General features: G+C 52.5%; 1 protein-coding gene across 1 annotated transcript in view; it reads left to right on the forward strand.

Moving 5' to 3' along the window:
* The first annotated feature begins 3,196 nt into the window (after positions 1-3,196).
* Slit1 (slit guidance ligand 1) overlaps positions 3,197-24,447 on the forward strand; it is a 154,010-nt gene continuing 132,759 nt past the window's right edge. Inside the window, exons 1-2 of the mRNA XM_027930103.2 lie at positions 3,197-3,393; positions 22,964-23,035. Of these exons, the coding sequence (XP_027785904.2) occupies positions 3,197-3,393; positions 22,964-23,035 (269 nt within the window). The remainder of the gene's footprint in view (positions 3,394-22,963; positions 23,036-24,447) is intronic.

Consider the following 24,447-nt stretch of genomic DNA (forward strand, 5'->3'; position numbering starts at 1 on the left):
TGAGCTGTGTTCATTCATGGCGGGCTGCCTCCCGAATTGGGGAGCTGGCCAGGTTCTGGGGTGGAGGAACCATGGATGGGAGCCAAGTTGGGGAGCTGCCCGGCCGCTGGGGCAGGGACTCCCGTAATGGGCTGGCGGAGAAGTCTTTGTCCTGGGTCTGAGGGGGCCCTCCTTCCTTCCCTCCCTTCAAAGGAAAGGCCAGCCTTTGCCAGGCTGTGACAACTTGGCTGAGGACCTGCTTGGGATTCACCGTCCAGACTAATCTGGAAGCTTCTAGGACAGAGGCTGGCTCTCAGGAGCCATAGTCAAGGCCGATTTGCACCCTCCTGCTCACTCTCACACCCCTTAACCCCGGCACTCTGAAGACCCCAGGGCATGTCTCCTGGCTAATCAACACTCTCCCCTTCCCCACATGGGTCCTGGCTTCTAGGGGCCCTCTGAGGTCATGGGGCCGGGGAGGCACTGCTGGAGCAGAAGGTGGGAGACCAGACATCTTCAACAGTGAGAGTGCGGCCTGTGACTGGCCTACTAAGTGCCAGGTACTGGGGTAAGCGCCAGTGAGGAAGTGAGGGGGTGGGGAGAGGTGGGGCCCCACCCTGCAGGGGTGTCATGGAAGGAGAGCAAGTGCAAACAGAGCTCCAGCTAGGGTAGGGTCAACAAAGCAGCAGGCACTGGGAATGAGGACTTCAGAGTGCTGCCAGGGGCTGGGCAGGCCTGAGGAGAGCAGTTGTAGTTTGCTAGATGAGGGCAGAGGCAGGTGGGTCCTTAGGTCTAGCCAGACCTACCCCGAGTTACTGAATTGATGCTCCAGAGCCCAAATAACCCAAGATGGAGGCCATGCTCAGGGGAGTGCAAATACTTTCAAAAGAATGCTCAAAAGCCTGAAAAATCAGCCACGTTAGTTGTGACAGACTGGCCACAGTTCTACCTCTGCTATGACAGTAGATACTACAAAAAATTTCATGCAGGTGGAAAAGAAGAACCCTGTGTCTTGGGGTTCATCTTGGGCTCATCTTGTGGAGCCCACCAGTCTCTCACCACCTGGCAGATTGCATCCGTGCCTGACATCTGTGGGACCAGCCCTTTCTTTCTGGGAGACTCCACAGCAGCCCCGGTGGGGGGCAGGAACTTCACGAGTAGCTCCGAGACTCCCTCTTGGGAGGCAGGCCATGTGCAGCCTCACACCAGGCCCCACCTGACAGACTGATGGACAGGGTTGGTCCTCCAGAGCCCCAGCAAGGCCCCCTACTGTCCTTGGTTTGGGGAGGTGTTTTGTCTTTTCTCTGGTTGCAGAGAATTCTCCCCACATGGATTTCCCATTCACATCCTTGCCCACATGTTTTAGTCAGCTCTGCACCTCCTCTCCCAGCCGCTGTGACTAAAAGACACAACCAGAACAACTGTCAGGGAGGAGAGGTTTATTTAGGGACTGGTGTTTCCGAGGTCTCAATCCAGAGACAGCTGGCTTTATTTCTCAGGTCTCCAGGTGAGGCAGAACAACATGGCGGAAGAGTATGTGGCAGAGGGAAGGGCTCTCACCCGGATCAGAAAGCAGAGAGGAGATTCCACTCTCCAGAAACAAAATACGTACCCGTAGCCATACCCCCAGTGAACCACTTCCCCCAGCTACACCCCACCTGCCTCCAGTTACCACTCAGTAAATCCCATCAGGGATTTATATTCACTGACTAGGTTAAGACTATAACCCAATCATTTCTCCTCCAAACCTTCCTGCATTGTCTCACACATGAGGTTTTGGGGGACACCTCACATCCAAACCATAACACTACACCTACCTTGGAGTAAGAAACATCCCTGCTCACCGGGGTATAAGGCTTGGGGTCCTGTATAGGTAGCCTGAGTTTCTCTCCCAAGCACAGCTGCGGGGACCTTTTCCAGCCCTCTCTGCTGCCCTTTGATGACAGACTAGGATATTCATTTCCATCTGTTTCCACCTGTCAGAAATGGAGGAGCACTGATATGAGTGGAGGAAGGTGTATGCTGGATTCCCAAGTCCCACTGACACTGTGCTCCCCAATAGGGAAGCCATCAAGCTGGCCTGGGTAGAGAAACAACCCCTGTGCAAATGCCCAGTGCAGGGCTATTCTCTTCCTGCTGTGCTGGCCTCAATTTCCCTGGAGAAGTGGGGTGCTGCCATCTTGGGAAGAAGGTGTATTGGAGAAAAGGAGACTGTATTTGGTCTAGGGCTTTTGTGTGAAGCACCCCCCCCCATCCCCCACCTCCCACCCGCCCTTTGCCGCCCTGCAGGGCTCAGTCTTCAAGATCTCAAGCTAAGTAAGGCAGGTGGCTTGGGGAAGCCACCTGGGGCCAGGGACTTCCTTTCACCAATAATTGACAAAGTCAGTCTGTGGAGGCCCGGGCCCCTTTAGCCTTGGGGAAAGCAAGTCTGTGGCCTTGGTGTTCAGGCGCTAAAAAAGAACCCATTCCTCCTGTGGATCACCATCTGCGGCCAGGGATGCTTGGGTGTCTGCGTCTAAATGTGTGCATCCTTGTTGTGCGTGTGTGTGTGTGTGTGTGTGTGTGTGAGAGAGAGAGAGAGAGAGAGAGAGAGAGAGAGAGAGAGAGAGATGCGCGTGTTCGTGTGCGTAGAGCCCATCGGGCAGGTCGCCCTTGCCCCTCCTCCCGCAGCCCCCTGCCCACTGGCGGCGCCTCGGAGGTTCCACCTTTGAAACTGGACGCTGCCGCAGCCGCTGCCTGAGCTCTGGGGAGGAGGGGGCGGTGGTCGAGGCCGGGGGAGGGCGGGGAGGAGTCTGGCCCTGGTGTGTGCTTTTCGATTGATGGATGACTGCCGGGTGGGAGCGAGCGTGCGGGTGTGAGTGTGTGTGTGTGCGTGTGTGAGTGTGTGTGTGTGCGCGGGGTGCGTGCGCGCGCGGGGCCTGCCCATTTTCTTCCTTCGCAGCAGTCAGTTGGGAGCTGGAGGGAGGGAGAGGGAGACGCAGCGGCGAGAAACCCGAGCGGAGCCGAGCGCCCTCCGCCCCAGGCGCCCTCCCTCGGTCCGCGCCCAGGCGCCGTCGCTGGGAGTAGCGAGGTGCCTCCCAGCCCGCAAGGGCGCAGCGCACCAGCCCGCGGGCTCTTCTGGGCTTTGCGGGGCGCTGCACCTGGAGGCGGCCCCGGACGGGGATGCTCAGCGGCTGCCGCCGTCCGGCAGGCAAGCGGGACGCGCGGTGAGGGCACCATGGCGCTGACGCCCGGGCTGGGGTCCTCGGCGGGGCTGGTCCGGCCCGAGCTCTGGCTGCTGCTGTGGGCTGCCGCGTGGCGCCTGGGTACCACGGCTTGCCCCGCCCTCTGCACCTGCACCGGCACCACGGTGGACTGCCACGGCACGGGGCTGCAGGCCATTCCCAAGAACATCCCACGAAACACTGAGCGCCTGTGAGTATGGCCCCCACCCGCGGTCCGCAGGGAGCCCCGGGGTTGCCCTCCCATCCAGACGCCCCAGAGGGCTGCGGTGGGGGCAGGACTGTGGGCCCGAGCTCCGCAACCAACAGACGGGTCAGTGCCCGCCAGGGTCATTCCCCAGCCAGGAGCCAGGAGCACCGCTGTTTCCCTTTCCCCGGATTCAAAGGGCCCTCGGCGGGGCTGTCAGCCCATCCTCACACCTGCACCCTGTGCTCTGCACAGGCAGGCCCTTCCCACTGCGCCAGCACTTTATTCCTCCAGGGTGCCAGCGATTTGGTGCCAGCAAGCTTTCCTGGCACCCAAGAGGGAAGCTTCCCACACTCGCCAGGCACAATGTCTCCTTCTGGACACCTGGGTTTGGGGCTGTGTTCTGAGCAGTTGTGTGGGTTTGGGTGCTTTGGGCTTCCCGCCTGGTGATGGGCAGTCCGGTGTGGTGGACTTGGAAGTTTCTGATCTCCGGCTTCCTCTCCATTGTTTGCCCCAGAGCCTAGAGAATTCTTCCCGTGCAGGTGTCAGCTCTCCCGCCCCAAGCCATCCCCAACCCAGGCAGACAATGGGACCTGAGGGCTGTGGGTTTGGGGCTTGGTACACGTTAAGATCAACATCCAAAGAAGGGTAGGTGTGTCCCAGACTGGGAGCCCAATGAATAAGATCTAGAGAGCAGGAGCTTGGGGCAGATACACAAGGTTAATGATGTTGACCATGACAAGTCATAAAAAAGGTCATTTTGCTTCCACTTCTGAATTCTTGAGGAAATTGAACCCTTTCTAGACCCGCTGAGCCTTGTAGGGTGTTTTCGCTATTCTCCTGCAGCATGTGTGTTCCTAGTGTCTGTGAGCACCTCAGTAGTGTAAGGCCATAAGATTCCATGTGCATGGCTGTGTGTGTAGGTTTTTGGTCATAGCCAGGGCCTTTGTACTGCTCGCAGGGGTGACTGCACCGGGAGGTTTTTGATTGAGACTTTGGAGAAGGCTGCTAGCTCCTTTGAAACCTGACAGGTCCTTTCCACACTCCAGGGCGACTGCTGAGGCTCTAAGGAAAGGTGTACATATTTTGATAACTTTTGAGCACATTTTCATGGCTCCCAGGTGCAGACAGCTGACCCTGGGGAGAATTGTCGCCTGGATCAAACTCTACCTAGGCCAGCAATTAATGATCACATTTGCCCCAGACTCTTCTTGCCTGAGTCTGAAACATTCCCGTGGAGGTTTCAGAGAAGTTGCAATCTACATGCAATCTAGATAGGAATCGATGTGTGTGCATGAGTGTGTGTTAGCACGTGTGTTGTGGGGCTGGGGAGAAATGGTGGAGTGGAGAGAAGTGGGACCAAACCCGGTTTTCTTGGGGCAGCCTGTGCATTATCCTGTGTGGACCTGGAGAGGAAATGAGCATCAGACATTATCCAGAGGATCCCTGAAGTCACCTGGTCACCCTCCACGTCTGTTCCCTCTGGACCTACTCCCAGTTCCTCTTGCCTTGTCTCCTGTACCTGTTACCCAGGTAGCAGCCTTGATCTGAGACACATGAGCCCCCTCTGTGTGGTAGGATCTTGAATCTTGAAGTCCTCTCCACCTGAAGACTTCTTGAAGTTTTCTTAACACCTTTAGTGTTTAAGATAGAGTGTGTCTTGACTTTCATGAACTCTCTAGTTTTTTTTTCCAATCAGTGAGATGGAACGAAGTGCAATATCCTAGCAAAGAGCAAAGAGTTGGGGCTCTGGGAGTGTCAGTCCCTGGGTGGAGCCTAACTCTGACAAATATTAGCTGTGTGACCTTGAGCAAGTTACTAAACTTCTCTGACCCTTAGTTGCTTTCTATCAGGAAAATGGGGCCAGATACATGTTGGTCTTTGGTTCTAGTAAGGATGGAAGGTAATGCATGGAAGAGCCTGTATGTTATAACGCTCCCTTAAGTGAGATCTGATTATGATAGGACTAGCCTATTATGATAAAATAGGGCAAGAAGCCTCATTATTTTAATTCAGCAAATTTTTACTAAGCCAAAAATTGCCCTGGGTGCTGAGGCTGCAAAAGGAACGAGCCACCTTCCAGAGGCATGTGGTTGAGGATCAAGCAGGGAATTCCTAACTACAGGTGCTTGGGAGAGGGCCAAGCCAGCAGTCTAATGGGGGTACTAAGAACACTGGGGTGAGAAGCCCTTTTTGGGGTACAGGGGCTTCTCAAGGAATGGGCTGTTCCATCAGCCATTGTATTTTGGATTTTGCCAAGCAGAGAGGACACGCAATGGTGGCAGAAGGAACAGCATGAATCAAATCCTCAGGCGTGAGTGTGCCAGGCCTGCTAAGGACAAATGGACCAGCTTGTCCCAGGGGCCGAATCTTGCTGTGTCTAGTGGATGCCAGGGGACTGGAGGCTGGAGAGAGTTTGGGAAAGGGCAGGAAGGCCTTTCTCTATCTGGACTTTTCCTTTGGAGACTTCTAGGTGGAAATCCGGGGGCGAGTTATCTTGGGGGAGGGGGAGAGGTCTGATCTCTGCTCTGCACGCAGAGCCCCTGGGGTTGGAAAGGACATAGAAAGCCGAAGGAGCCTCCTGTTCATCAGGCAGGCCTCGGAAGAGCCATTTGAAGAGGCAGGGAGCATCCTGAACGAGGCCTTGGTGAGGGCCCAGGCGGACTCAGGATAACTAGCAAATGCTCTCTGTGATCAATATGGGCACAGCGCAGCACTGGAGCCCGCCAGAGCGTCTTCCTCTGAGGCTGTGAAATTTTTATGGACTGCAGCTGTGCATTTGCCTTTTGTCCTTTGGGCCGCTTCTGTGGCAGCCTGGGAGATCTGGCAACTTTATGATCCCGTATTCCATAACTTCTCCCCCAGTGAGAAGAAGTTGTCATTGGTTTGCTGCAGGGACTTCTGGGGAGAGGGTGAGCAGGCCCTAGAGCTGCTGAGGAAACCAGTTCAGCCAGGGGGGCTGAGGGCCGAGGGATGGTGGGCAGGGAAAGAACGCTAAATACTTCACTGTAGTGGAGCAATCGAAATACAGAGCCGGTGGGAGAGGCGCTGGAGGGGGCCTGGAGGTGTCATCTCTTTGTAGAACCCAGGCTCAGAGGGACCCAGCAGAGCCACTGGTAACTTTTTTTCTTCCATTCAAGGACCTTGGTTTTTCAATTGGATTTAAAAAACAAAAGCAATGATACTAAAATAATAAATCCAAAGGGTACAGACTGGAGCATCCAGGACTGTGACAAGAGAAGGCAGTATGTGTGGACATTGCGTTGACCCTTCACCCGGGCACTTGTATTCTGGATGTGCCACAGATTCCCTTGTGGCTGCAGAGAAGGGAGAGGCATCTGTCTGGTCCTCCGGCAGATCATCTGAGGATGGAGAGGCGGGACAGGGCCCCTGGGAAGGTCGCCTGCTGGCTTCTGTTTGCCTCAGGCCCCGCACATTCTGCTGCTTGTCAGATCCTGGGGCCTGCTCCTTTCACCAGTCCGTTTGTCCACCTTGTCCTAGCTCCGTGCATGCTGCAGAGGTCTGTGCCTCCTCAGAGCTCAGCCTGGGATGTCCAATTCAGCAGGGCTGGGTAGTCACATCCAAGGAGGACAGCCCAGAGCACCCTGAGGCTGAGGGTCTGGGGGACGATTTTGGAATTCTAGATAAAGATTGGATGGGACTGTGGTGAGTGAGGTCAGGGTCCACGGAAGCACACTAGGGCCTGAGCAGCCCACGGTGGCCCCCTGCTGTAGAGACTGCTCTGTGCAGGGGAATTGCCTCCTGGTGGGGTGAGAGGCTCCTGCACCTCTAGGCTTTGGTATGGGTGGCTGTGCGCTGAGCTTATTGCTGCGCTCTTGAGGACTGAGCCCTAGGGCTACCCCTCCACCTGCTCTGAGACTCCATTTTCCCTGCATGTAAACGGGGACAGTGACAGCCTTGCAGGTTGATGGGAAGGAATGCGTGTAGAGGGCCTGGTGGGTGTTTAACCTTCCTTTGGCCTCTGGGGATGACTCCTACTAACTACTGTGTTTGTGAAAATGCTTTGTGATTCAAACATTAGGTGACAAAATTGTTATTGTTTGAGAAGCCCAAGCTAAAGGCTTCTGAAGGTTCGAGTGGGCAGAAGGGAGCCTGGGAGGGATGGCGTGAGCGTGGGCTGTGCTGCAGGCTGCTCTGTAGACGCTGTCTGCTTGGAGTGTGTGGTCACTGGACCTGGGCATCTTTGCCCCTGTCCTCTGGAATTTAGAGACCAGGAACAGGGACTTTCTGCAAGGTGGATGGACATGATGGCATGGTTCTGGAGTTGACCTGCTGGGGTTTCAGCCTCATTCTGGTTCTCAGCAGCTGGGGCACTCTGGGCCAGCCACGGGGTTTAATTTACTCATTCAACAGATAGCCGCTGTCTACTGAAATCCGCATTGTGGCGATGAATAGGGCCACGCAGGAGGAAAAGCTGTCCTTCTCTCCCGGAGTTTGAATTCAGCAGGGGAGGTAGAGATGAACGACACAATCTGAGAATAAACACATAATTGCAAGCTGGGATAAGTGCTTGGGAGGACAGTGTGCTTCCCAGAACACCATTTTCTTGCCCATAAAGTGGGGATGAAGATAGGAGCCACTCCAAAGGGTGGCTTGAGGATGAAATGTGGTGTCGTCCTGAGGACCATTGCACCGGGCCTGACAGACAGCAAATACCCAATAAATGGCCTCACTGTGATTGTTATTAAGGAGACACAGACTGCAGGGACAAGAAGGGAGCTTGGGTGCAACTCAGGCTGGATCCCAGCATGGCTGTCCTGTGTCCTTAGCAGGCAGCCACTGGGGATCCCGCAGCACACGGGGCAGGCTGCCGTTCCTTGATGCCTCTTCTCCAGGCTGTGCGCTGGCTGTCAGTGGCCCAGGCCACCGAGGCTGTCAGCAGGGGCGGCCATGCTCTTTTGGGGCCCAAACAGGGGCGGTGGGGACAGGCAGCTCCTGCATTATTGGGAGCAGACGGGGCGTTTGGCGGAGTTGCCGCCTCCAGTTCTGTGCCGGCATTAGCAGCTCGGCAGGGCTCTGGCTTAATGGGATTTTCTTCCCAAATGCTGTAATTATCGCCATACAAATACTTATTACCCAGAGCAGATGACGGCCGGGCCTTGGGCAGTAGCCAGGGAGCTGGGCTGTGCTAGGAGTGGAGAATTGGCTTCTTTTTTTGAGGGAGCTCATGACCCCCTCCTCTCCTTTCTGGAACCCAGCCTGTGGCGGACAAACAGCTGTTGGGCACCTGCCCTGTGCATAGCATCCAGAGAGTCCGGGGTGGACCCGCTCCTCTGGGAGCTTGCTGCCGGGCGGGGGAGAAAGACAAACATGTACGGACATCTGTAGGGACACGCAGCACAGTAGCTACCAGCACAGGCTTTGGTGTCAGAATGGACCAGTTTGAATCCCCGCTTCATTAGCTACCACCTAGGAGATCTTGGGCAGCTCACTAGTGACTCAGTTTCCTCGTCTGTGCAATAGGGCCACTGATAGCACTGACCTTGTTAGGTTGTGACATTCCAGTGAGCTCATCCATGTAAGGTGCATGTTGTCAGTGGCCCATAGGTGCAGAGATTAGGGTGATAAGCTCACCAGGTGGGAGTGACAGCTTGGAGGCAGGTTGGATTGCTGTAGTTTCTAGGGTTGGGGTAGGGTGGGGCTTCCTTCCTTCCCTCTCTCTTTCTTCTTTCTTTTGAGATGGGGTCTCGCTGTGTTGTCCAGGCTGGCCTTGAACTTGAGATCATCCTATCTCAACGTCCTGAGTAGCTGGGATTACGGGTGTGCGTCCCTGTGCCTGGCCCTGGAGATGGGATTTGAACATTGAAGGTTCACAAATAGAGAGATGAAAGGAGGCTAAGAGGATTTGGGGCACGCGGTGTGTGCCACATATTTGGGAAGGAGAGTGAGAAGCAGACTCACGGAGAAGTCAAAACTTGTGTGGGTGAGTTCTACAAGAAGCGATTAAAGCAAGGGGTGGGCATCAGGCCAGGAGGCTGGGAAACGTGGAGCTGCTAGAATACGGGCACGAGCACGCGCCTGTGTATGTGTGAGTGTATGTGTGTGTGTAGAACTTTTTATTAATTTTTGAAATCAATTCAGTGATTTTAAAAAATAAATTAACAGAATTGTGCAAACATGGCCACGACCCAATTTTAGAGTATTTTCATCACCCCAAAAGATCTCTTGTGCTCACTGTAACTTTGATTTTGTTATAATTTCACACTTAGAGACAAGTTGCAAAAGTTTGTGTCTTTCATTCAGATTCAGCCGTTTGTATTTTACTCCATTTGCTTTAACATATGTTACACACACAATCACATGTAATTTTGTGCTAAACCACTTAAGAATAGATTGGAGAACTGTAACATTTTCCTTAAAGCACTTTTGTATCTTTTAATTTATTTTTTGGTACTGGAGATTGAACCCAGGGGTGATTTACCACTGAGCCACATTATCAGCCCCCTTTTTTATTTTTTATTTTGAGACAGTCTCTCTAAGTTGTTGAAGGCCTTGCTAAGTTGACAAGGCTGCCCTTGAACTTGTGATCCTCCTGTGTCTGCCTCCCGAGTTACTGGGATCACAGATGTTTGTCACTGCATCTGGCTCTTGTGTATTTTATAAGAACAATAGGCTATCAAAATTAGAACATTCAACTTTGATACAATAATGACTTATTCATAGTTCATATTTAGATTTCATAAGTTGTCTCAATAATGTCTTTTGTGACTATTTTCTTCCAGAATCCTGTCCCCAGTCACACAGGACATTTAGTGGCCATGACTCTTTAGTCTCTTAATTTGGAATATTTTCTCTGCCTTTGTTTTTCTTGACCTTGACATTACTGAAGAGTACAGACCAGTTATTTTGTAGTCTGTCCCCCATTGGCTTCATCTGATCCTTCCTTGTGGCCGGTCCCATTCCAGTTATGCGTTTTTGTCAGGAAGTTAAACAAATATACACAAATGCACATGTGTGTCATGTCAGAAGGCACATGGTGTTGATTTTTCCAAATATTGGTGCTTTTAACTTTGGTCCCTTGCTAAGTTGGTATGTGCCTGACCTCTCTGCTGAGAAGTCCCTTTTTTTCTTCTATGCTATTACGAGGAAATTCTTTTTTTTTTTTTTTTAAAGGTTTTTTAAGTTGTTGATAGACCTTTATTTATTTATTTATTTTTATGTGGTGCTGAGATTCGAACCCAGTGCCTCACATCTGCCAGGCAAATGTGCTACCACTGAGCCCCAGCCCCAGCCCCTGTTAGGAGGAATTTGTGGAGATATTTTGCAGCCATCTTCATACCTGTCCCTCATTTAACTTGTGTCACTAGCGACAGCCTCCATTGATGATTTCCTAACGTCCTCATTTCCTATCAGTTGGCAATCTGCTGCCAGAAAGAGCGTCCCTCCACTCCCTCTCATATGTCTGTTTATAACAGTGAAGATTATTATTTTATTCACTGGTTTATAATCTGCTGTCATCGTTTCTTTGATATTCCGGGGATCCTGGGTTTGGCCTTCAAGACCACCCTATGTCCTTTGGATGAGACCTTTTGAGTACCTGGCCCCAGGGATTTCGAGCAGAGAGTGACAGGTACTTAAGGAAATTCTGTTGCCTGGCTTTTGTGTAGAAAAGAAATAGGGTGGTGTGGGGGCCCAGCCGGGAGTGGGAAGCCCTGTTAATTGTGGTGAGTGTGATTTTTGGCTTTTCTGTGACAAGTTTTGCTGTCATTGCTGTATTTTTATTCTTAAAAAAAAAAGTTGATTTCAAAATAATTTTAAGATATAGACTAGTTGCCAGAATCATCTAGAGAATTCCCACGTACACTTCCACCAGCTTCCCCCAACATTAGCATTGTGCGTAATTATAGTACAATTACCAAGCTGAGAAATTAGCGTGATTGCAGTTCTATTAACCAAGACCTTATTCTGCCTCTGCGAGGTTATTTATCTTTTATTTTTTGACAAATGTCCCTTTTCTGTTCCCGTATTCCATCTAGGCTTCTGCTGTGCATTACCCTCCAGCCATAAGCTTCAGTCTCTGGGAGCTCCTCGGCCTCTCCTGGCTCTCCATCACCTTGACCCTTCTTGAAAGTGTTATTTTGTGGAATGTTTTTCAGTTTGGGTTTGTCTAGTGTGTTTTCAGGATTTCATTGAAACCAGACATTTTTGGAAGGAATGTCACAGAGATATTGTGCCCTTCTCAGTCCATCTATTTGGAGTAGATGTCAGCCACGTATCTTGTTGCTGGTGATGTTAACCTCCATATCCTGGTCCGGAGGGTGACTGCCAACGTCTCCATCCTAAGTGATAGATCTCTTCTTTTGTAAGTCATAAGCATTTGGGGGCAGATAATTTGAGACTATGTGATATCCTGTTTGTCCTCAAGTTCACACTTACTAGCTGGGTGGGGTGGTGCTGTTCTGTAATCCCAGCTTCTTGGGAGGCTGAGGCAGGAGAACTTCAGGTTCAAGGCCAGCCTCAGCAACTTAGTGAGATCCTGTTTCAAAAAATAAAACGGGCTCAGTGGTAGAGCACTCCTGGGTCAATCCCCAATATTACTCACACACAAAATTCTCACCTACTAATTTTAGCATCCCTTAATAAATCTTGCCTGTAATAATTATTGTCTAATTGAGGCTGGGGATAGAGCTCAGTTGGTGGAGTGCTTGCCTCACATGCACAAGGCCCTGGGTTCATTCCCCAGCACACACACACACACACACACACACACAAAAAAAAAAAAAAAAGGTATAATTATTATCTAATTGAGATTTTCTTGGTCCCTGATTCTTTCTTTTATTAATTGGAATTCTGTAAGGAGAGAAGTTTACTCCTTTTTAATAAGGTGGTTTTCTGATGGGTACCTAAGATTTTGACTTTCCTGAGGATAGGGACTGTATCTTGTGTATCTTTATATCCCTGTTGGTTTGTGCATAATTGGTGCTTAACATATATATATATATATATATATATATATATATATATATATATATATATATATATTGAAGCTGGGCACAGTGGCATGTACTGTAGTCTCAATTACTCTCAAGACTTGAGCCCAGGCATTTGAGACCAGCAGCCTGGGCAACATAACATAGTAAGACCCCACCTCAAAAAAAAAAAAATCCAGGTGCAGTGATACATGCCTGTGCAGCCATTACAGCTCCTCAGGAGGCTGAAGCAGGAGGATCTCAATTTTGAAGTCGGTCTTAGTATCTTAGTAAAACCTTCAATAATTTAGTGAGACCTTGTCTTAAAAATAAAAAGGACTGGGGATGTAGCTCAGTGGTATAGCACTCGTGGGTTCAGTCCCCAGCACCCGACCCCTAGGTGTTCAATGAGTTTTTTTTAACTTTTGGTGAGGCATTTCATGGGTTCTGATCTTTGCTTTAGTAAATATGGCTCCGTGCCGGGGTCCCCGTGAAGACAGTACATCCTTCCAGGCTGCAGGAAGGACTCCCTTAGCCCCAGGAAGAACTCCCTTAGCCCCAGGAAGAGCTCAGGCACCAGGCAAGGTGGCAGAGAGGAGCTGGCTGCGGTGGCAGAGCTGCGGCCTGTCCTGTGCACGGGAGCATGGGCTGAATGTCTGCCCATGGAACCAGCAGTTACTGCGGCAGTCAGAGACCTGTGGAGTGGGGAGGAGGACGAACCGTGCGGAGCAGACAGTCTGTCTGAGGAGGAGAGCTGCAGGGACAGGGGACCGGGTCACTGCACAGCTGGGCGGAGCAGTTTCCTGGGAGAAGTCGGAGGCGGGAGGCAGATGGTGGGGGGTGGGCGGTGGGGACATTTGCAGAGAGGAGGACAAGCTTGGAGCTGGCAAGTTGCTTGCTTGGAGGGACAAGTGGGCAGTGGGCAGGTGGGAAAGAGGAAGGGGGAGGGATGAGACGGGTCAGAGAAGGATGGAGGCAGAGAGAAGTGAGAGGGCGTCCGTGTGTCTTTGGTCACCATTTAGAGGCCCTGCCTTGAGCAGGCTCAGTGAGGTGCTTCATCTGTGCCCTCAAAAGACTTGGGGGGAAGGTGGACTTAGCCCTGCCCTGCAGATGAGGAGAAGGTTCAGAGAGTGGGGCCACGTGCCCAGGGTCAAACAGCCAACTGCTAGGTCATTCATTCCCCGAGAGGCCGAGGCTTGAGGCTCTGAAATGTGTTTTCGTCACTCTATGCCCGAGGAGAAGGCCCCGTTCCTTTCATTCATTTGCTTGTCTCTTACAAAGCACCTGTGAGTGCTTAGCACAGGGCCTAGAGGCAAATTTGCCACAACTGATTCCTGCATGAACATGTTTGGGGTGAGCCCGGGTTGCAGGCTGGCACAGGGAGTGTTGGGGTTCTGATGCAGAGGTGGAGGGCAGCGAGCAGAGTCGGGGAGATGTGGGGAGGTGGGGTTGCCAGTGGTCAGCATCAGGGACCTGGTGGGCGGGCAGCCTCTCCAGGGCTGGTTGGGCAGTGACTGGGTGGCTGGGGGCTATGGTGGCTGTCTGTGGGGCCCTGACTGCAGGGTGGTGGTTTTGGGGTGAGGTCCAGACCAAGGAAGGGGATCGGCAAGAGCAACCTGGCCTCAGTAGTGAAGTGACTAGGGCACAGCTTGGCCCTCAGAACAGAATGCACCATGGAACTGGGGTTAAGAGTTGGCCCCTGATCACGTCACACCTGCTAGGATGGCCACTACCAGGAAAGAAGAAGAAAAATCCCCCAATAGAAAATAACAAACAGGATGAGCATGGGAAGAAGTCAGAACTCTGGCACTGACGCGGGAAGGCGAAAGGACGTCATTGCTGGGGAAATGAATGGCAAAAATTTAGGAGTAAAATTACCACCTACACCTAGCAATTCCTTTTGGGGTTATATACTCCACAGAAATGAAAGCAGGGTCTCCAAGAGGTATTTGTACATATGTTCAACATATGTACCTGTGTTCAGAGCAGTGCTGTTCACAGTGGCTGAAAGGTAGAAGCAGCACCGTGTCCGTTGGTGGATGAATGGATAGGCAAAATGCACCAAATATAGACAGTGGAATATTTTTCAGCCTTGAAAAGGAAGAAAATGTGGACTTGTGCTACCACATGGGTGAAGCTAGAGGACATTGTGCTGAGGGAAATCAGCCAGTTGTAGAAGTACAAAGAGGGCATGATTCTGCTTGCATGGGGTACCAGGAGTCAAGTGCATAGAGACAAGGCATAGTGGTTGCCAGTGGGGGATGAGAGCTGGTTGTAGGGACTCTAGGACAATAGAAAGTTTGGATTTGCAAGATGAAAAAGTTCTGGAGATCTGTTGCACAACAAGGTGAATATACTTAACAATGATGAACTGTACACTTAAAAATAGTTCAGATGTTTTTATGTTATGTGTATTTTACCATAATTTCTTTTTTTCAGTACTGGGGATTGAACCCAGGGCCTTGCCCATGCTTGGCAAGTGCTATGTCAATGAGCTACCTCCCCAGCCCTTTTAAATTTTTATTTTGAGACAGAATCTCATTAAATTGCCCAAGCTGGCCTTGAACTTGAACTCCTCCTGCCTCCATCTCCCAGGTTGCTGGGATTGCAGGTGTGTGTACCACTGCACTTAGCTTTTTTTTTTTTTTTTCATTTTAGCTCACACACACACACACACACACACACGCATGCACACGCACACGCACACACACAGGGGGAAAAAAAAGCTTGGCCCTGGAGCCTGACATGCCATCAGCTGGGTAACCTTGAACTTGAATTCTGGAATCCTTTATGCTCCTTCATCTGTCGGTCAAGACTGATAAGGAACCTCAGAGCCAGGTACTAGTATGAGGCTTCGTAAACCAGCTGGCTTGGTCAGTGGAGCTACGATAACTAGGACTACTGCGGAAGCCAGAGAGATGAGATGGGTCTCCAGGAGCCTGGGGCACTGGAGCGGCAGGATTGGCAGCAAGTGTCGCTGGCAAGGGGCTCTGACTAGTCACCCCTGGGCTTCTCCACTCATCGCCTGGTGGGGAGTCCCAGCACTCGGGTTGATGTCAGGCCATGGACTCAGCTGAGTTGGGGGACTGTGAGATTGGGAGCAGGATTGTCACCCGCTGAGGCCCGAGGATCGTAGGGAAGGCCTAGCCCGCAGGTGGGAGTTCGTGCCTGGGCTTGGCCATGATGAGCCAGCAGCAGTGGGGGGACTGGCCTGTTTAGTGAACACCTACTATGTACCAGACACCCTTGTAGGTGCTGGGGATCTGGCAGTGGGAAGCTAGATGTGGCCTCTGCTTTTCCAAGCCTATGGGGGGGGGCGGTGGCCTTTCGCCAAGGACCTCGTGTTGAACCCAGCTCTGAATGTCCTCTCAGCTCTCCTGGAGCTAGGTGGACACCTACAAGGAGGCAGCTCGAGAGGAAGGGCTGTTTACACGGAGGCCTGCAGATGGCAGATGTGATCAGGTGCCTGTGTTGGTGGGCAGAGCGGGGAGGGAGGGCTGCTCCAGGCTGAGGGGGCAGCCTGGTCAGTTGAAGGGGGTGGAGGAGCCTAGTATTTTCCAAGGAAAGGGGCTGAGGAAAAGTCAGCCTTCCACTCTGAGGGCGAAGGCAGGCTGGTCAGTGGCCTCTGTTTTTTGGGAGGCACAACCGCTGCTTCCTGGGGGCAGTCTCTGGCTCACAGCCTTGTGGGCTCAGGTCTCCTGACTCCAGAGTCCCTTGACACCTGGCCAAGGCTCACAGCTGTGCCAGGGCTGCCCCCTCCTCCACCAGCCCTCACCCCTCTGAAATCCATGGCTGTGCCCTCTGGGCCCTTAGGACCCCCTGCCCCATCCACTGCTCCGAGATCCCCCTGTCTGCCCTCACCAAGCACCAGCCGGGCACTTTCATGGTACATAACATTGTTGTCCCCATTTTGTAGATGGTTAAGTGAGGCTGAGAGATTGAAGCATGTTTTAGCCCACTTTCTGTTGTGAACAGCACATTACCAGATGTACTGACGTAACAAAGAAAAGAGATTCATTCTGGCTCATGGTTCTGGTCTAATGTCAAGGGGGCCACTTCTGGTGATAGCCTCCTTGCTAGCAGAATCCCAAGGTGACATAGGGCTTCATATGATAAGAAACCTGGTCTAACTGGCTTTATAGTAGACACGACTCTTTTTGTTTTTTGTACCTAGGATTGAACCCAGGGTACTTAACCACTGAACCACATGGGTCTCACTGAGTTGCTTAGGGCCTCACTAAGTTGCTGAGACTGACTTTGAATTTGCGATCTTCCTGCCTCAGCCTCCCTGGCTGCTGGGATTATAGGCATGTGCCACCACGCCTCGATCAGACCCACTTTTGAGATAATTCGTTAATTGTACGAATGGATTAGGCCATTCCTGAGTGCATAGTCCTAGTTACTTCTTAAAGGTCCCACCTCTTCCTTTCTCATAATGGGGATTAGGTTTCACCATGAGTTTTGGAGGGGACAAACCATGTCAGGTCATAGAAGAGTATTTTCTCAAGGTTATAGAATATCTAGGGTGGAGCTGGGCTCAAGTGCAGGCCTGAGACGCCACGGCCTGAGCTCTGCAGCTGAAGCACCGAGCTATCTCGGTTGGCTCCCCAGCACTGCTGCTTAAGGATAGCCTCGGTTTCTTCGTCTGTCGGATGGCGTCAGTGACCCACCTCTGAGGCTGATGTGAGAATGACATGGAGCTAGTGATTCTGAGGCCGCCAGGACAGTGCCCGCCCCTGGAAGATGCTGGCCCACTCCACCTGTTCCCTGCTTCTCCTGAAGCCTGAGGAAGCCTCCGAGTGGGAGAAAGAGCCCCTTCCTTCCTCCTTGTCTGCTGAGGGGTCCTGAATGGCCTGGCTTTCTTGCTTGGCAGCTGGACTTAAGGGCACTGTTCTCTTGCACATATTGGGCTCACTTAGGAGGATGGAAGGACCTGGAAGCGAGGAGGGTATGGGTAGGAGGGCAGAATCTTCTGTCTATGAGGGTTTTTTTTTGTGTGTGTGTGTGGGAGAGCATTTAATAATTCATGTTTTTCTTTTTTCTTGGAGTCGGGGAACACGGAAACATGGAAGACCTACTCAATCCAATGTATTTGCAATATGTCAATTTAATGTAAATCCATTCCTGCCTTTATGAAATTCTTATTGACACATCTGTTGTGAGCTTGTGCTGTGTTAGGCCCCGAGGAGACAGTGAGAAAAAGCCAACACAGCCGTGTCCTCACGGAGTCTGATCTCTGCAGGGGCTGAGACATCAGACAAGAACTCCTCCAAACTCCTAAAAAACCACCAGCAATCTGTGCTCCTGAGCAGAGGAGTCGGGTGCTCCATCTACCGAGAGGATGGGAAGTTGGAGTGGCTTAGCCAAGGGAAGCAGGGGGCATTCCAGGCAGAGAAATGGCAGGCTCAAAGGCCCTGCCACAGGGGGTGGTCTCAGGAGGAAGGGTGGGGCCAGCTTGGGCCGGCTGGGTGGGCATAGGGCAGGCCACATGGAACTTGTAGCTCATGGTAAGGAGATTTGTCTTGATTCCAAGAGCAATGGGGATGCATTGAAGGGCTTAAGAGGGGAGGGAATGATCAGATTTGCAGTTTGTAAAGACCATTCCGGCTGTGGCTTGGAGAGCAGATTGGAGGGGAGCCAGGGCAAACATGGGGAGCCCATTTGGCGGCTCTGCAGGGCTGCTGGCGCAGGGTGGAGGTGTGGAGTGGGTGTCAGCGAGCTGGCTGGGCTTGCCTGCGGATGGGGTGCTGGGCCCTGTGGGCCCCAGGACTGCAGTCTGGGCAGAGCCTGGAGGGGAAATTCTGCCTCCCCTGAGCTCTCCTGCCTGACTGTGCAGACACTCAGCTCGCGGAGTTGGCCAGGGTCAGATTTCAAAGGAAAGAGCCGAGGTGTGCAGTTTCTCAGCCCAGGAGGCCTGTCTCATTCACAGAGCAGAGTGTTTGGTTTTGGTGACCTGGCAGGAGGAGAATAGTTTTCTCAGGGGGCTTGGGCCACGGTGGGAACATTCTGGTCCTTGAGGGAACCAGCGAGGCAGGAGCTCCAGGGTGAGAAATGCTTGTGAAGAAAGCTCAGGCAGCTCCCAGGTCACCCTCGAGGGAAGGGCCTGAGGTGTTTGTTCCTGAGGAAATCCGAGAGTCCAGTTGGTTTGTCACAAACACCCACATGCTGGCCACCAAATTTTTGTTTCCTGAGAGGAGTTGAGAAATCCTCGTGAGCCTTTGTTTTTTTCCTTGGTCATTTGCTTCAGAGGATTTTTCTCCAAAATCTTTTGTCACTGAGGTTTTTCCTTTGAGGCCAGGGCCCCACTGGGACTGGTGGAGATCAGGGCCATTGGCCACCAGGGTGTATTTCCTCCTCAGGGAGAAGGGTGCCGTGGACTCGCCACGGGAAAAAGCCATTTTAGGGCGTCTGTCCTGGTCTTCAGCATCCTAGGGCCCGAGAAACTGATTCCTCCTGCTCAGCCAGTTTGTCACTAGCCTGCTGGATGTGGGGACAGCACCTCCTGGGGGACCTGTGGGTCCTTGAGGAAAATAACAACGATGGCAGTAGTCATAAAGTAATCACAGGTAATCCTGAAAGAGAGCGAGCGCTATTGGTGCGCCAGGCGTGGTGCTTGGTGTCTTAGAAATAGGGAGGCGTTTAAACCTTCCCACACCTCTGAGAGGCGGATGCTGTCATCACCCTCATTTTATAAACGGGGAAACTGAGGCACAGAGAGAAGTTAAGCTACGTGCCCAAGGCCACACAGGTAGTGGGAGGGGGGAGCAGAAGTTGCTCCAGAGCTCAAGATCTTAGCCACTAAGAACACACTTAGCTTGGCCCCGCTGGGGCCTTCCCTGGTATGCACAGAGAGGTCAGTGGCCTTGGGGCTCCAGAGCCAGTGCTTCACAGCCAAAGCAGCCACATGACTTCTCAGCTCTGTCCAAGGTACGGGGTGAGGGCACAGGGGGACGACTGGAGGAGAGTCCAGCCACAGGAGGGGTCGTGGTGGAGGGAAAGCACCTGGAATCACGCTGGCCGCCTTCGACCCTGGCCTCACGGTTTATCCGTCGCGTGGTGCTGGGTTAGTTTTTCACCAGTCTGTGCCACAGTTTCCTCATCAGCATGTCGGAGGGGACGGGACTCATCTCCTAGTGGCTGTGAGGATGCGGGAGATGAAGCGTGTTTGGAGCCAGGCTGGGCGCTCCTTCCTGGTGGCCACCCTGCTGGGGGTGGGGAGGACCCCGCAGAGGCCATGTTCTCAGCCTCAGTGGAAAAACGCTTCGGTATGCAGCAGCCCTCAGGCCCGGGGCCTTCGTGAGCTCTGCCTCTGTCCTGCCGCTGCCTGCTGGGTAGGGGCAGTCCCCCGAGAGGGGACGCTTAGCTCTGGCATAGAGAGCAGGGCTGGTGTGGGGCAGGCGGGTGGGCCTTGGCCTCGGCAGACAGTCTTGTCTGGAACCACAGCAGGGCCTCTGGGGAGAGAGGCTGTGTTTGCTCTGCTGTCTGCCTCATTGTCCCCTCTCCCTGCCTGTCCAGTTCTTCCCTAGAGTGGGGCTGGAGTGACAGGTAAGGAATGGGAAGGAGGGCTTGGTCTTGGGCTAAGGAATGTGTCCCAGTGTCTGCACAGGGGCAGTGGCACAAAAGGGTGAGAAGAGAAGCTGGCAGGTGCCAGATGGCATTGGAAGTCCCCGTGAACCTGTCCACCCCCACCTGCCCTAATGGGAATTCCATCCTCAGTGATGCCCCGTTCCATGTCTGACAGGTTGTCAGTCGTGTCTTGGCATTTGTCGTTGCCCCATTTTGCCATCTGAAATGGAAATATTATCATAGTCAACTGCCTTGTAAGCCAAGGTTGTCTTGAGAAGGAAGGAATGAATGAGTGGTTATAAAATTGGTCAGAGTCTCTGTGACCACTGACGGAGGGATTCCTTTCCTATGAGCGTTTTCCTCTGAAAGGCCCACTCAGCTTTATATGGTAATTTTTTTTGGTACCAGGGATTGAAGTCAAGGGCACCACTCAACCATTGAGCCACATCCCCAGCCCTATTTTGTATTTTATTTAGAGACAGGGTCTCACTGAGTTGCTTAGTGTCTCACTGTTGCTGAGGCTGGCCTTGAACTCACAATTCTCCTGTCTCAGCCTTCCAAGCCACTAGGATTATAGGCATGTGTCACCACGCCTGGCTTGCAGTATTGTTTTTAAGTGAAAAATATCAAAACAAAGTATCAAAACAATGGTCCAAGAGCTTGGGTCATCTTGTGGCTGGTCAGAACCTTAAGAGGACAAACAGGGAGTCAGCTGTGGAAGTGGGTGATACTTGTGTCCCATTTGTCCTCTCTAGAACCTTGCAGTAGATCTTCAGTAAATACTTGTTGAATTATCTCAACTCTATAAAGACTATATCCAAAGAAATCAGACTTGAGAGGGAAAGGTGCCAGAATGTTAATGGGAATTATTCTTAGAGATGGGCTCATGCAGGATTTTCTTTTTTTTCCCCTTTATTCAGAAAGTTGAAAAAATTTCAAGAATGTGCATATGTTACTCTTATTTTTAAATGCAATGATTTGGTTATTTCATTGGCTTATACAACATAGAAGATCTTTGAAAAAAAATCGCAATGTGGAAAAGTATAAAAAGAAAGTCAAGCCACCTCGCGTCTCACCACACTTAGCAGTTAGCCATTAATCGATGGCACACAGGTCCCAGTTCACCTGTGCACTCACCTGTACAGGTGTGTGTGTGTGTGTGTGTGTGTGTGTGTGTAGGAGTTTGCATAAGGGGCTGTTAGTACACAGGTTGTCCTGTAACCTGTTTCTACATCTCGGGTTGGGGATGGCTTTCCTTGTCACTAGGGGCAGACCTGGGCCATTTCTGATGGCTGAGCTGCTTCTCCATACTTGGTGTCATGGAGGTGCTGAGCTCAACTAAGCGGTGGGTGTTCTGTTGATGTCCATTTAAGTTGTTTAGCAGGTTTGCCCTTCCAATCTACTGCCAACAGACTTTTATAATCAGGAGAATGAGACAATCAAAAGTGCCACGGTTTTGGGCTTGGGGGTGACGTTTCAGCAGGATCGCCCAAGGGAAGCCAGCTCGGTTGGGACGGGAGCCAGTTTTAAAGAGCTTATGATGATGTTCCCAAAGTCTGGGGAACATTGCAGAAGGAGCAGATTGGTGACCGTTCCGGGGAAGAATATTGAGTTCAATGTGAAAAGACCTTCCTGTTGGAAAGAGCTTGCATCACATGGAGAAAGTGTCCTTACAGCAGTTAGGGACAGGATGTGATTGGCTCGGGGCAGGCTGTGCGAATATGGAGGGCACGAAGCCCATCTCAGATCCCGGTAGACATAGATGAGGTTTCTCGGCTGTTCCTTGGGGTCAGGTCTTCAGTAAATACTTGTTGAATTATCTCAACTCTGTAAAAGTTATATCCAAAGAAATCAGACTTGAGAAGGAGAAGGGCAGAGAGAGTGACAGATTGAAGGAATTATTGGCTTGTCCGCTTGAACCGAAAGCCTGGGCCCTACAGTCAGAGGCTGTGGCTGTGGGTTCTGTCATCTACCAGCTGGGGACCTCAGGAAGGCACCTAGCTTCTTCATCTGTAAGATGGGCACGATGGCTACTTTCCAGTCCTGTGTAAGGATGTGTGTATCTGAAGCCCGTGGAAGTGAGTCAAGTGTGTCACCATCCTTGGTAGACCCTCTCCTCTACAGGCCACACCTCAGCACGTGCGGGACAGGGAGCTTGCTATTTTCCTAGTAGCTTGGACTGGGGTTGAGATGGTGGCCGTACATGGAAATTTAAGCCAAAGTTTGTTGTGAGAAGATTGAGGTGTAGTGAACATGGTATGTGTGTGTGTGTGTGTGTGTGTTGGGGTGTGGGTTCTTAGGTTGATGCAAAGCATGCAGGTGACTGTGACAGTGGTGAGAAAGGAGACAGAGTGGCTATGAGTGGGAGCAGCTGGGTGGGGGACAGCTTAGATGCTGAAGGGGACAGTTAGGGATGCAGCCAGGTCTGAGCGTGTGTTGTGTGTGGCTCAGAGGAGGAGGTTTCTGGGACGTGCAGTCCCTCCCTGCTGCTGCGGCCTGCCTTGCTGAGGCCGAGCAGGCTTTGGGGGAAGAGGAGTGACCCCACAGAGGCCAAGGGAGCTGCTCTGCGAGGCCAGGTGGGAGGTGGGGCGGAGATGGCCTGAGTAAGGTCCATGTCCAAAGTGTCCAGGGGATGATCCAGGGGTCAAGGGAGGAGCAGATGTGTCCTTGGAAGGGAGGAAGGACCAGATGGCCAAGGGGCCCTCTGCAGTGGACACAGTTGTCATTCCTGTTTATAGGTGAGGGCACAGATGACTAGCAAGGATGTCGTCAGAATAGCCTGTCATGGGCTGGACTCTGAATTCTTTCCTGCCTGAGTGTCCTGTCCCTCCATCCAGCCTGGGCTCCTTGGGGCGGGGACTGTGGTTTGGTTTCTGCAGCACTCTCAGCAATGTGCCCTGGCCTCGTCCTTCCTGCTGGTGGGACATCTGTTGAAAAGAGGCCCCAGCTTGTTGGGCCTGGGCACAGAGTTGGGGTCTGAGGCTGAGCCGGAAGCCCCCAGCCCCGTTGGCGAGGTGGTTGGTGGAGCCGGGAGCCCACCCTGGGCATCTTACCGTTTCCTTTTCCCGTTTCTCCACCAGGGAACTCAACGGCAACAACATCACCCGGATCCACAAGAATGACTTTGCGGGGCTCAAGCAGCTTCGGGTGTTGTGAGTACAGGATGCCCCTCCCCCATGGCCTCCCTCCCACTCCCACCCTGGCAGTGGTCTTGGGGCCCCGGGCAGAGCCCTGGAGAGCGGTTGAAGGGCTGTCCACCAGCTTGGCTGTCCACTGTGGAGTCAATCTTGGGACCTCTGGGAGCAGGATGGGGTGAGGTTGAGTCTCAGCCCAGAGCGCCTATCACTTACCTCATGGCTGAAAAAACGGGGCACGGCGAAGGGCTTGTCCATTGGCTCCTCCCGAGTGGGGACCAGGGAAAGCCTGGCGGCCACGAAGACTTTTAGGTCTCTGTTAGTCAGCTTCAGCTCGTGGGGGCCTACGCAGGCTGCCTCACCGTTCTGGAGGCTGTGAGTCCCAGATCAAGGTGCTGGAGGGTGGGCATCTCTTCCCAGCTTGGAGATGGCCACCGGCTCACTGGGTCCTCATGTGGCTTTCTCTGTGTGAGAAGGTCTGTGGTGCCTCTTCCTTTTCTTGTAAGGTCACCAGACCTCTGGTAAGGCCCATCCTTTGACCCCATTCACCTCACCCGCCTTCCTAGAGGCCCTATCTCCCATGGCTGCGCTGGGCTTTAGCACGTGGAGTGGTGTGGGTGGGTTGGGGCACAGTTCAGCCGGGAACAGTCTCCAGAGTTCTTATGAACCTGGGCATCAGACAATTACAAGGTCCCTCACCCCTGACTCCCAGGATAGTGCAAGGGTCCTAGGGTCTCGGTTCTTTTAGAACTGCTGGTTCTGCAGTTCTGAGGGTCTTTGAAGGAGCTGGGAACCTTATGGCCAATCCTCTCTGAGGTCAAAGGTGACAAGTTGTTAGGCAGGGGTGTCTGTTTCTACAGAACCCACTGACCTTGACCCCTTCCCTCTTCTGGGTCTGGGGGAGGTCCCCCTCTCTCCTGATATTTGTACCACCCCCACCTTGCCCCAAACCCTGTCCGCGGCCCATGCTAGGACACATAGTCACCTGAGAGAGGAAAGGGGAAAACACAGGAGAAAAACAAACTTTATTCCCTCAAAAATGATCACACAACAATCCCTATGTTGGTGGAAATTCTGCCTCACCAGCTGGACACCCTGGTCTCTGAGCCTGTTGGTGGTGACACCATGCAGAGTCCCACGGAGCCAGGTGGTTCAGTGGCTTGGGCACCCACTCTTTTCTTCAGCAGATGGGGCCAGGCGGGGTGGGGATGGGGGTGCCAGCTCTGCGGGGGGTTTGCTGCATATTGGGCTCTGCCCAGGGCACAGCTCCCCTCCCTCTACTGGGCAACACCCCCTGCTCCCTGCTCTCCCTCTCGGACATGTGCCCTCTGTGCTAAATAAGGGCACCTGCACCAGCAGCTCAGAGCCTCCCTGGGGCACATCTTGGGACCACTGAGGCAGGAGGCTTCAGAGAGGTCAGCCTGGGGCTC

Source organism: Marmota flaviventris, chromosome 4 (genome assembly GCF_047511675.1).
Source record: "Marmota flaviventris isolate mMarFla1 chromosome 4, mMarFla1.hap1, whole genome shotgun sequence".
NCBI lineage: Eukaryota > Metazoa > Chordata > Mammalia > Rodentia > Sciuridae > Marmota > Marmota flaviventris.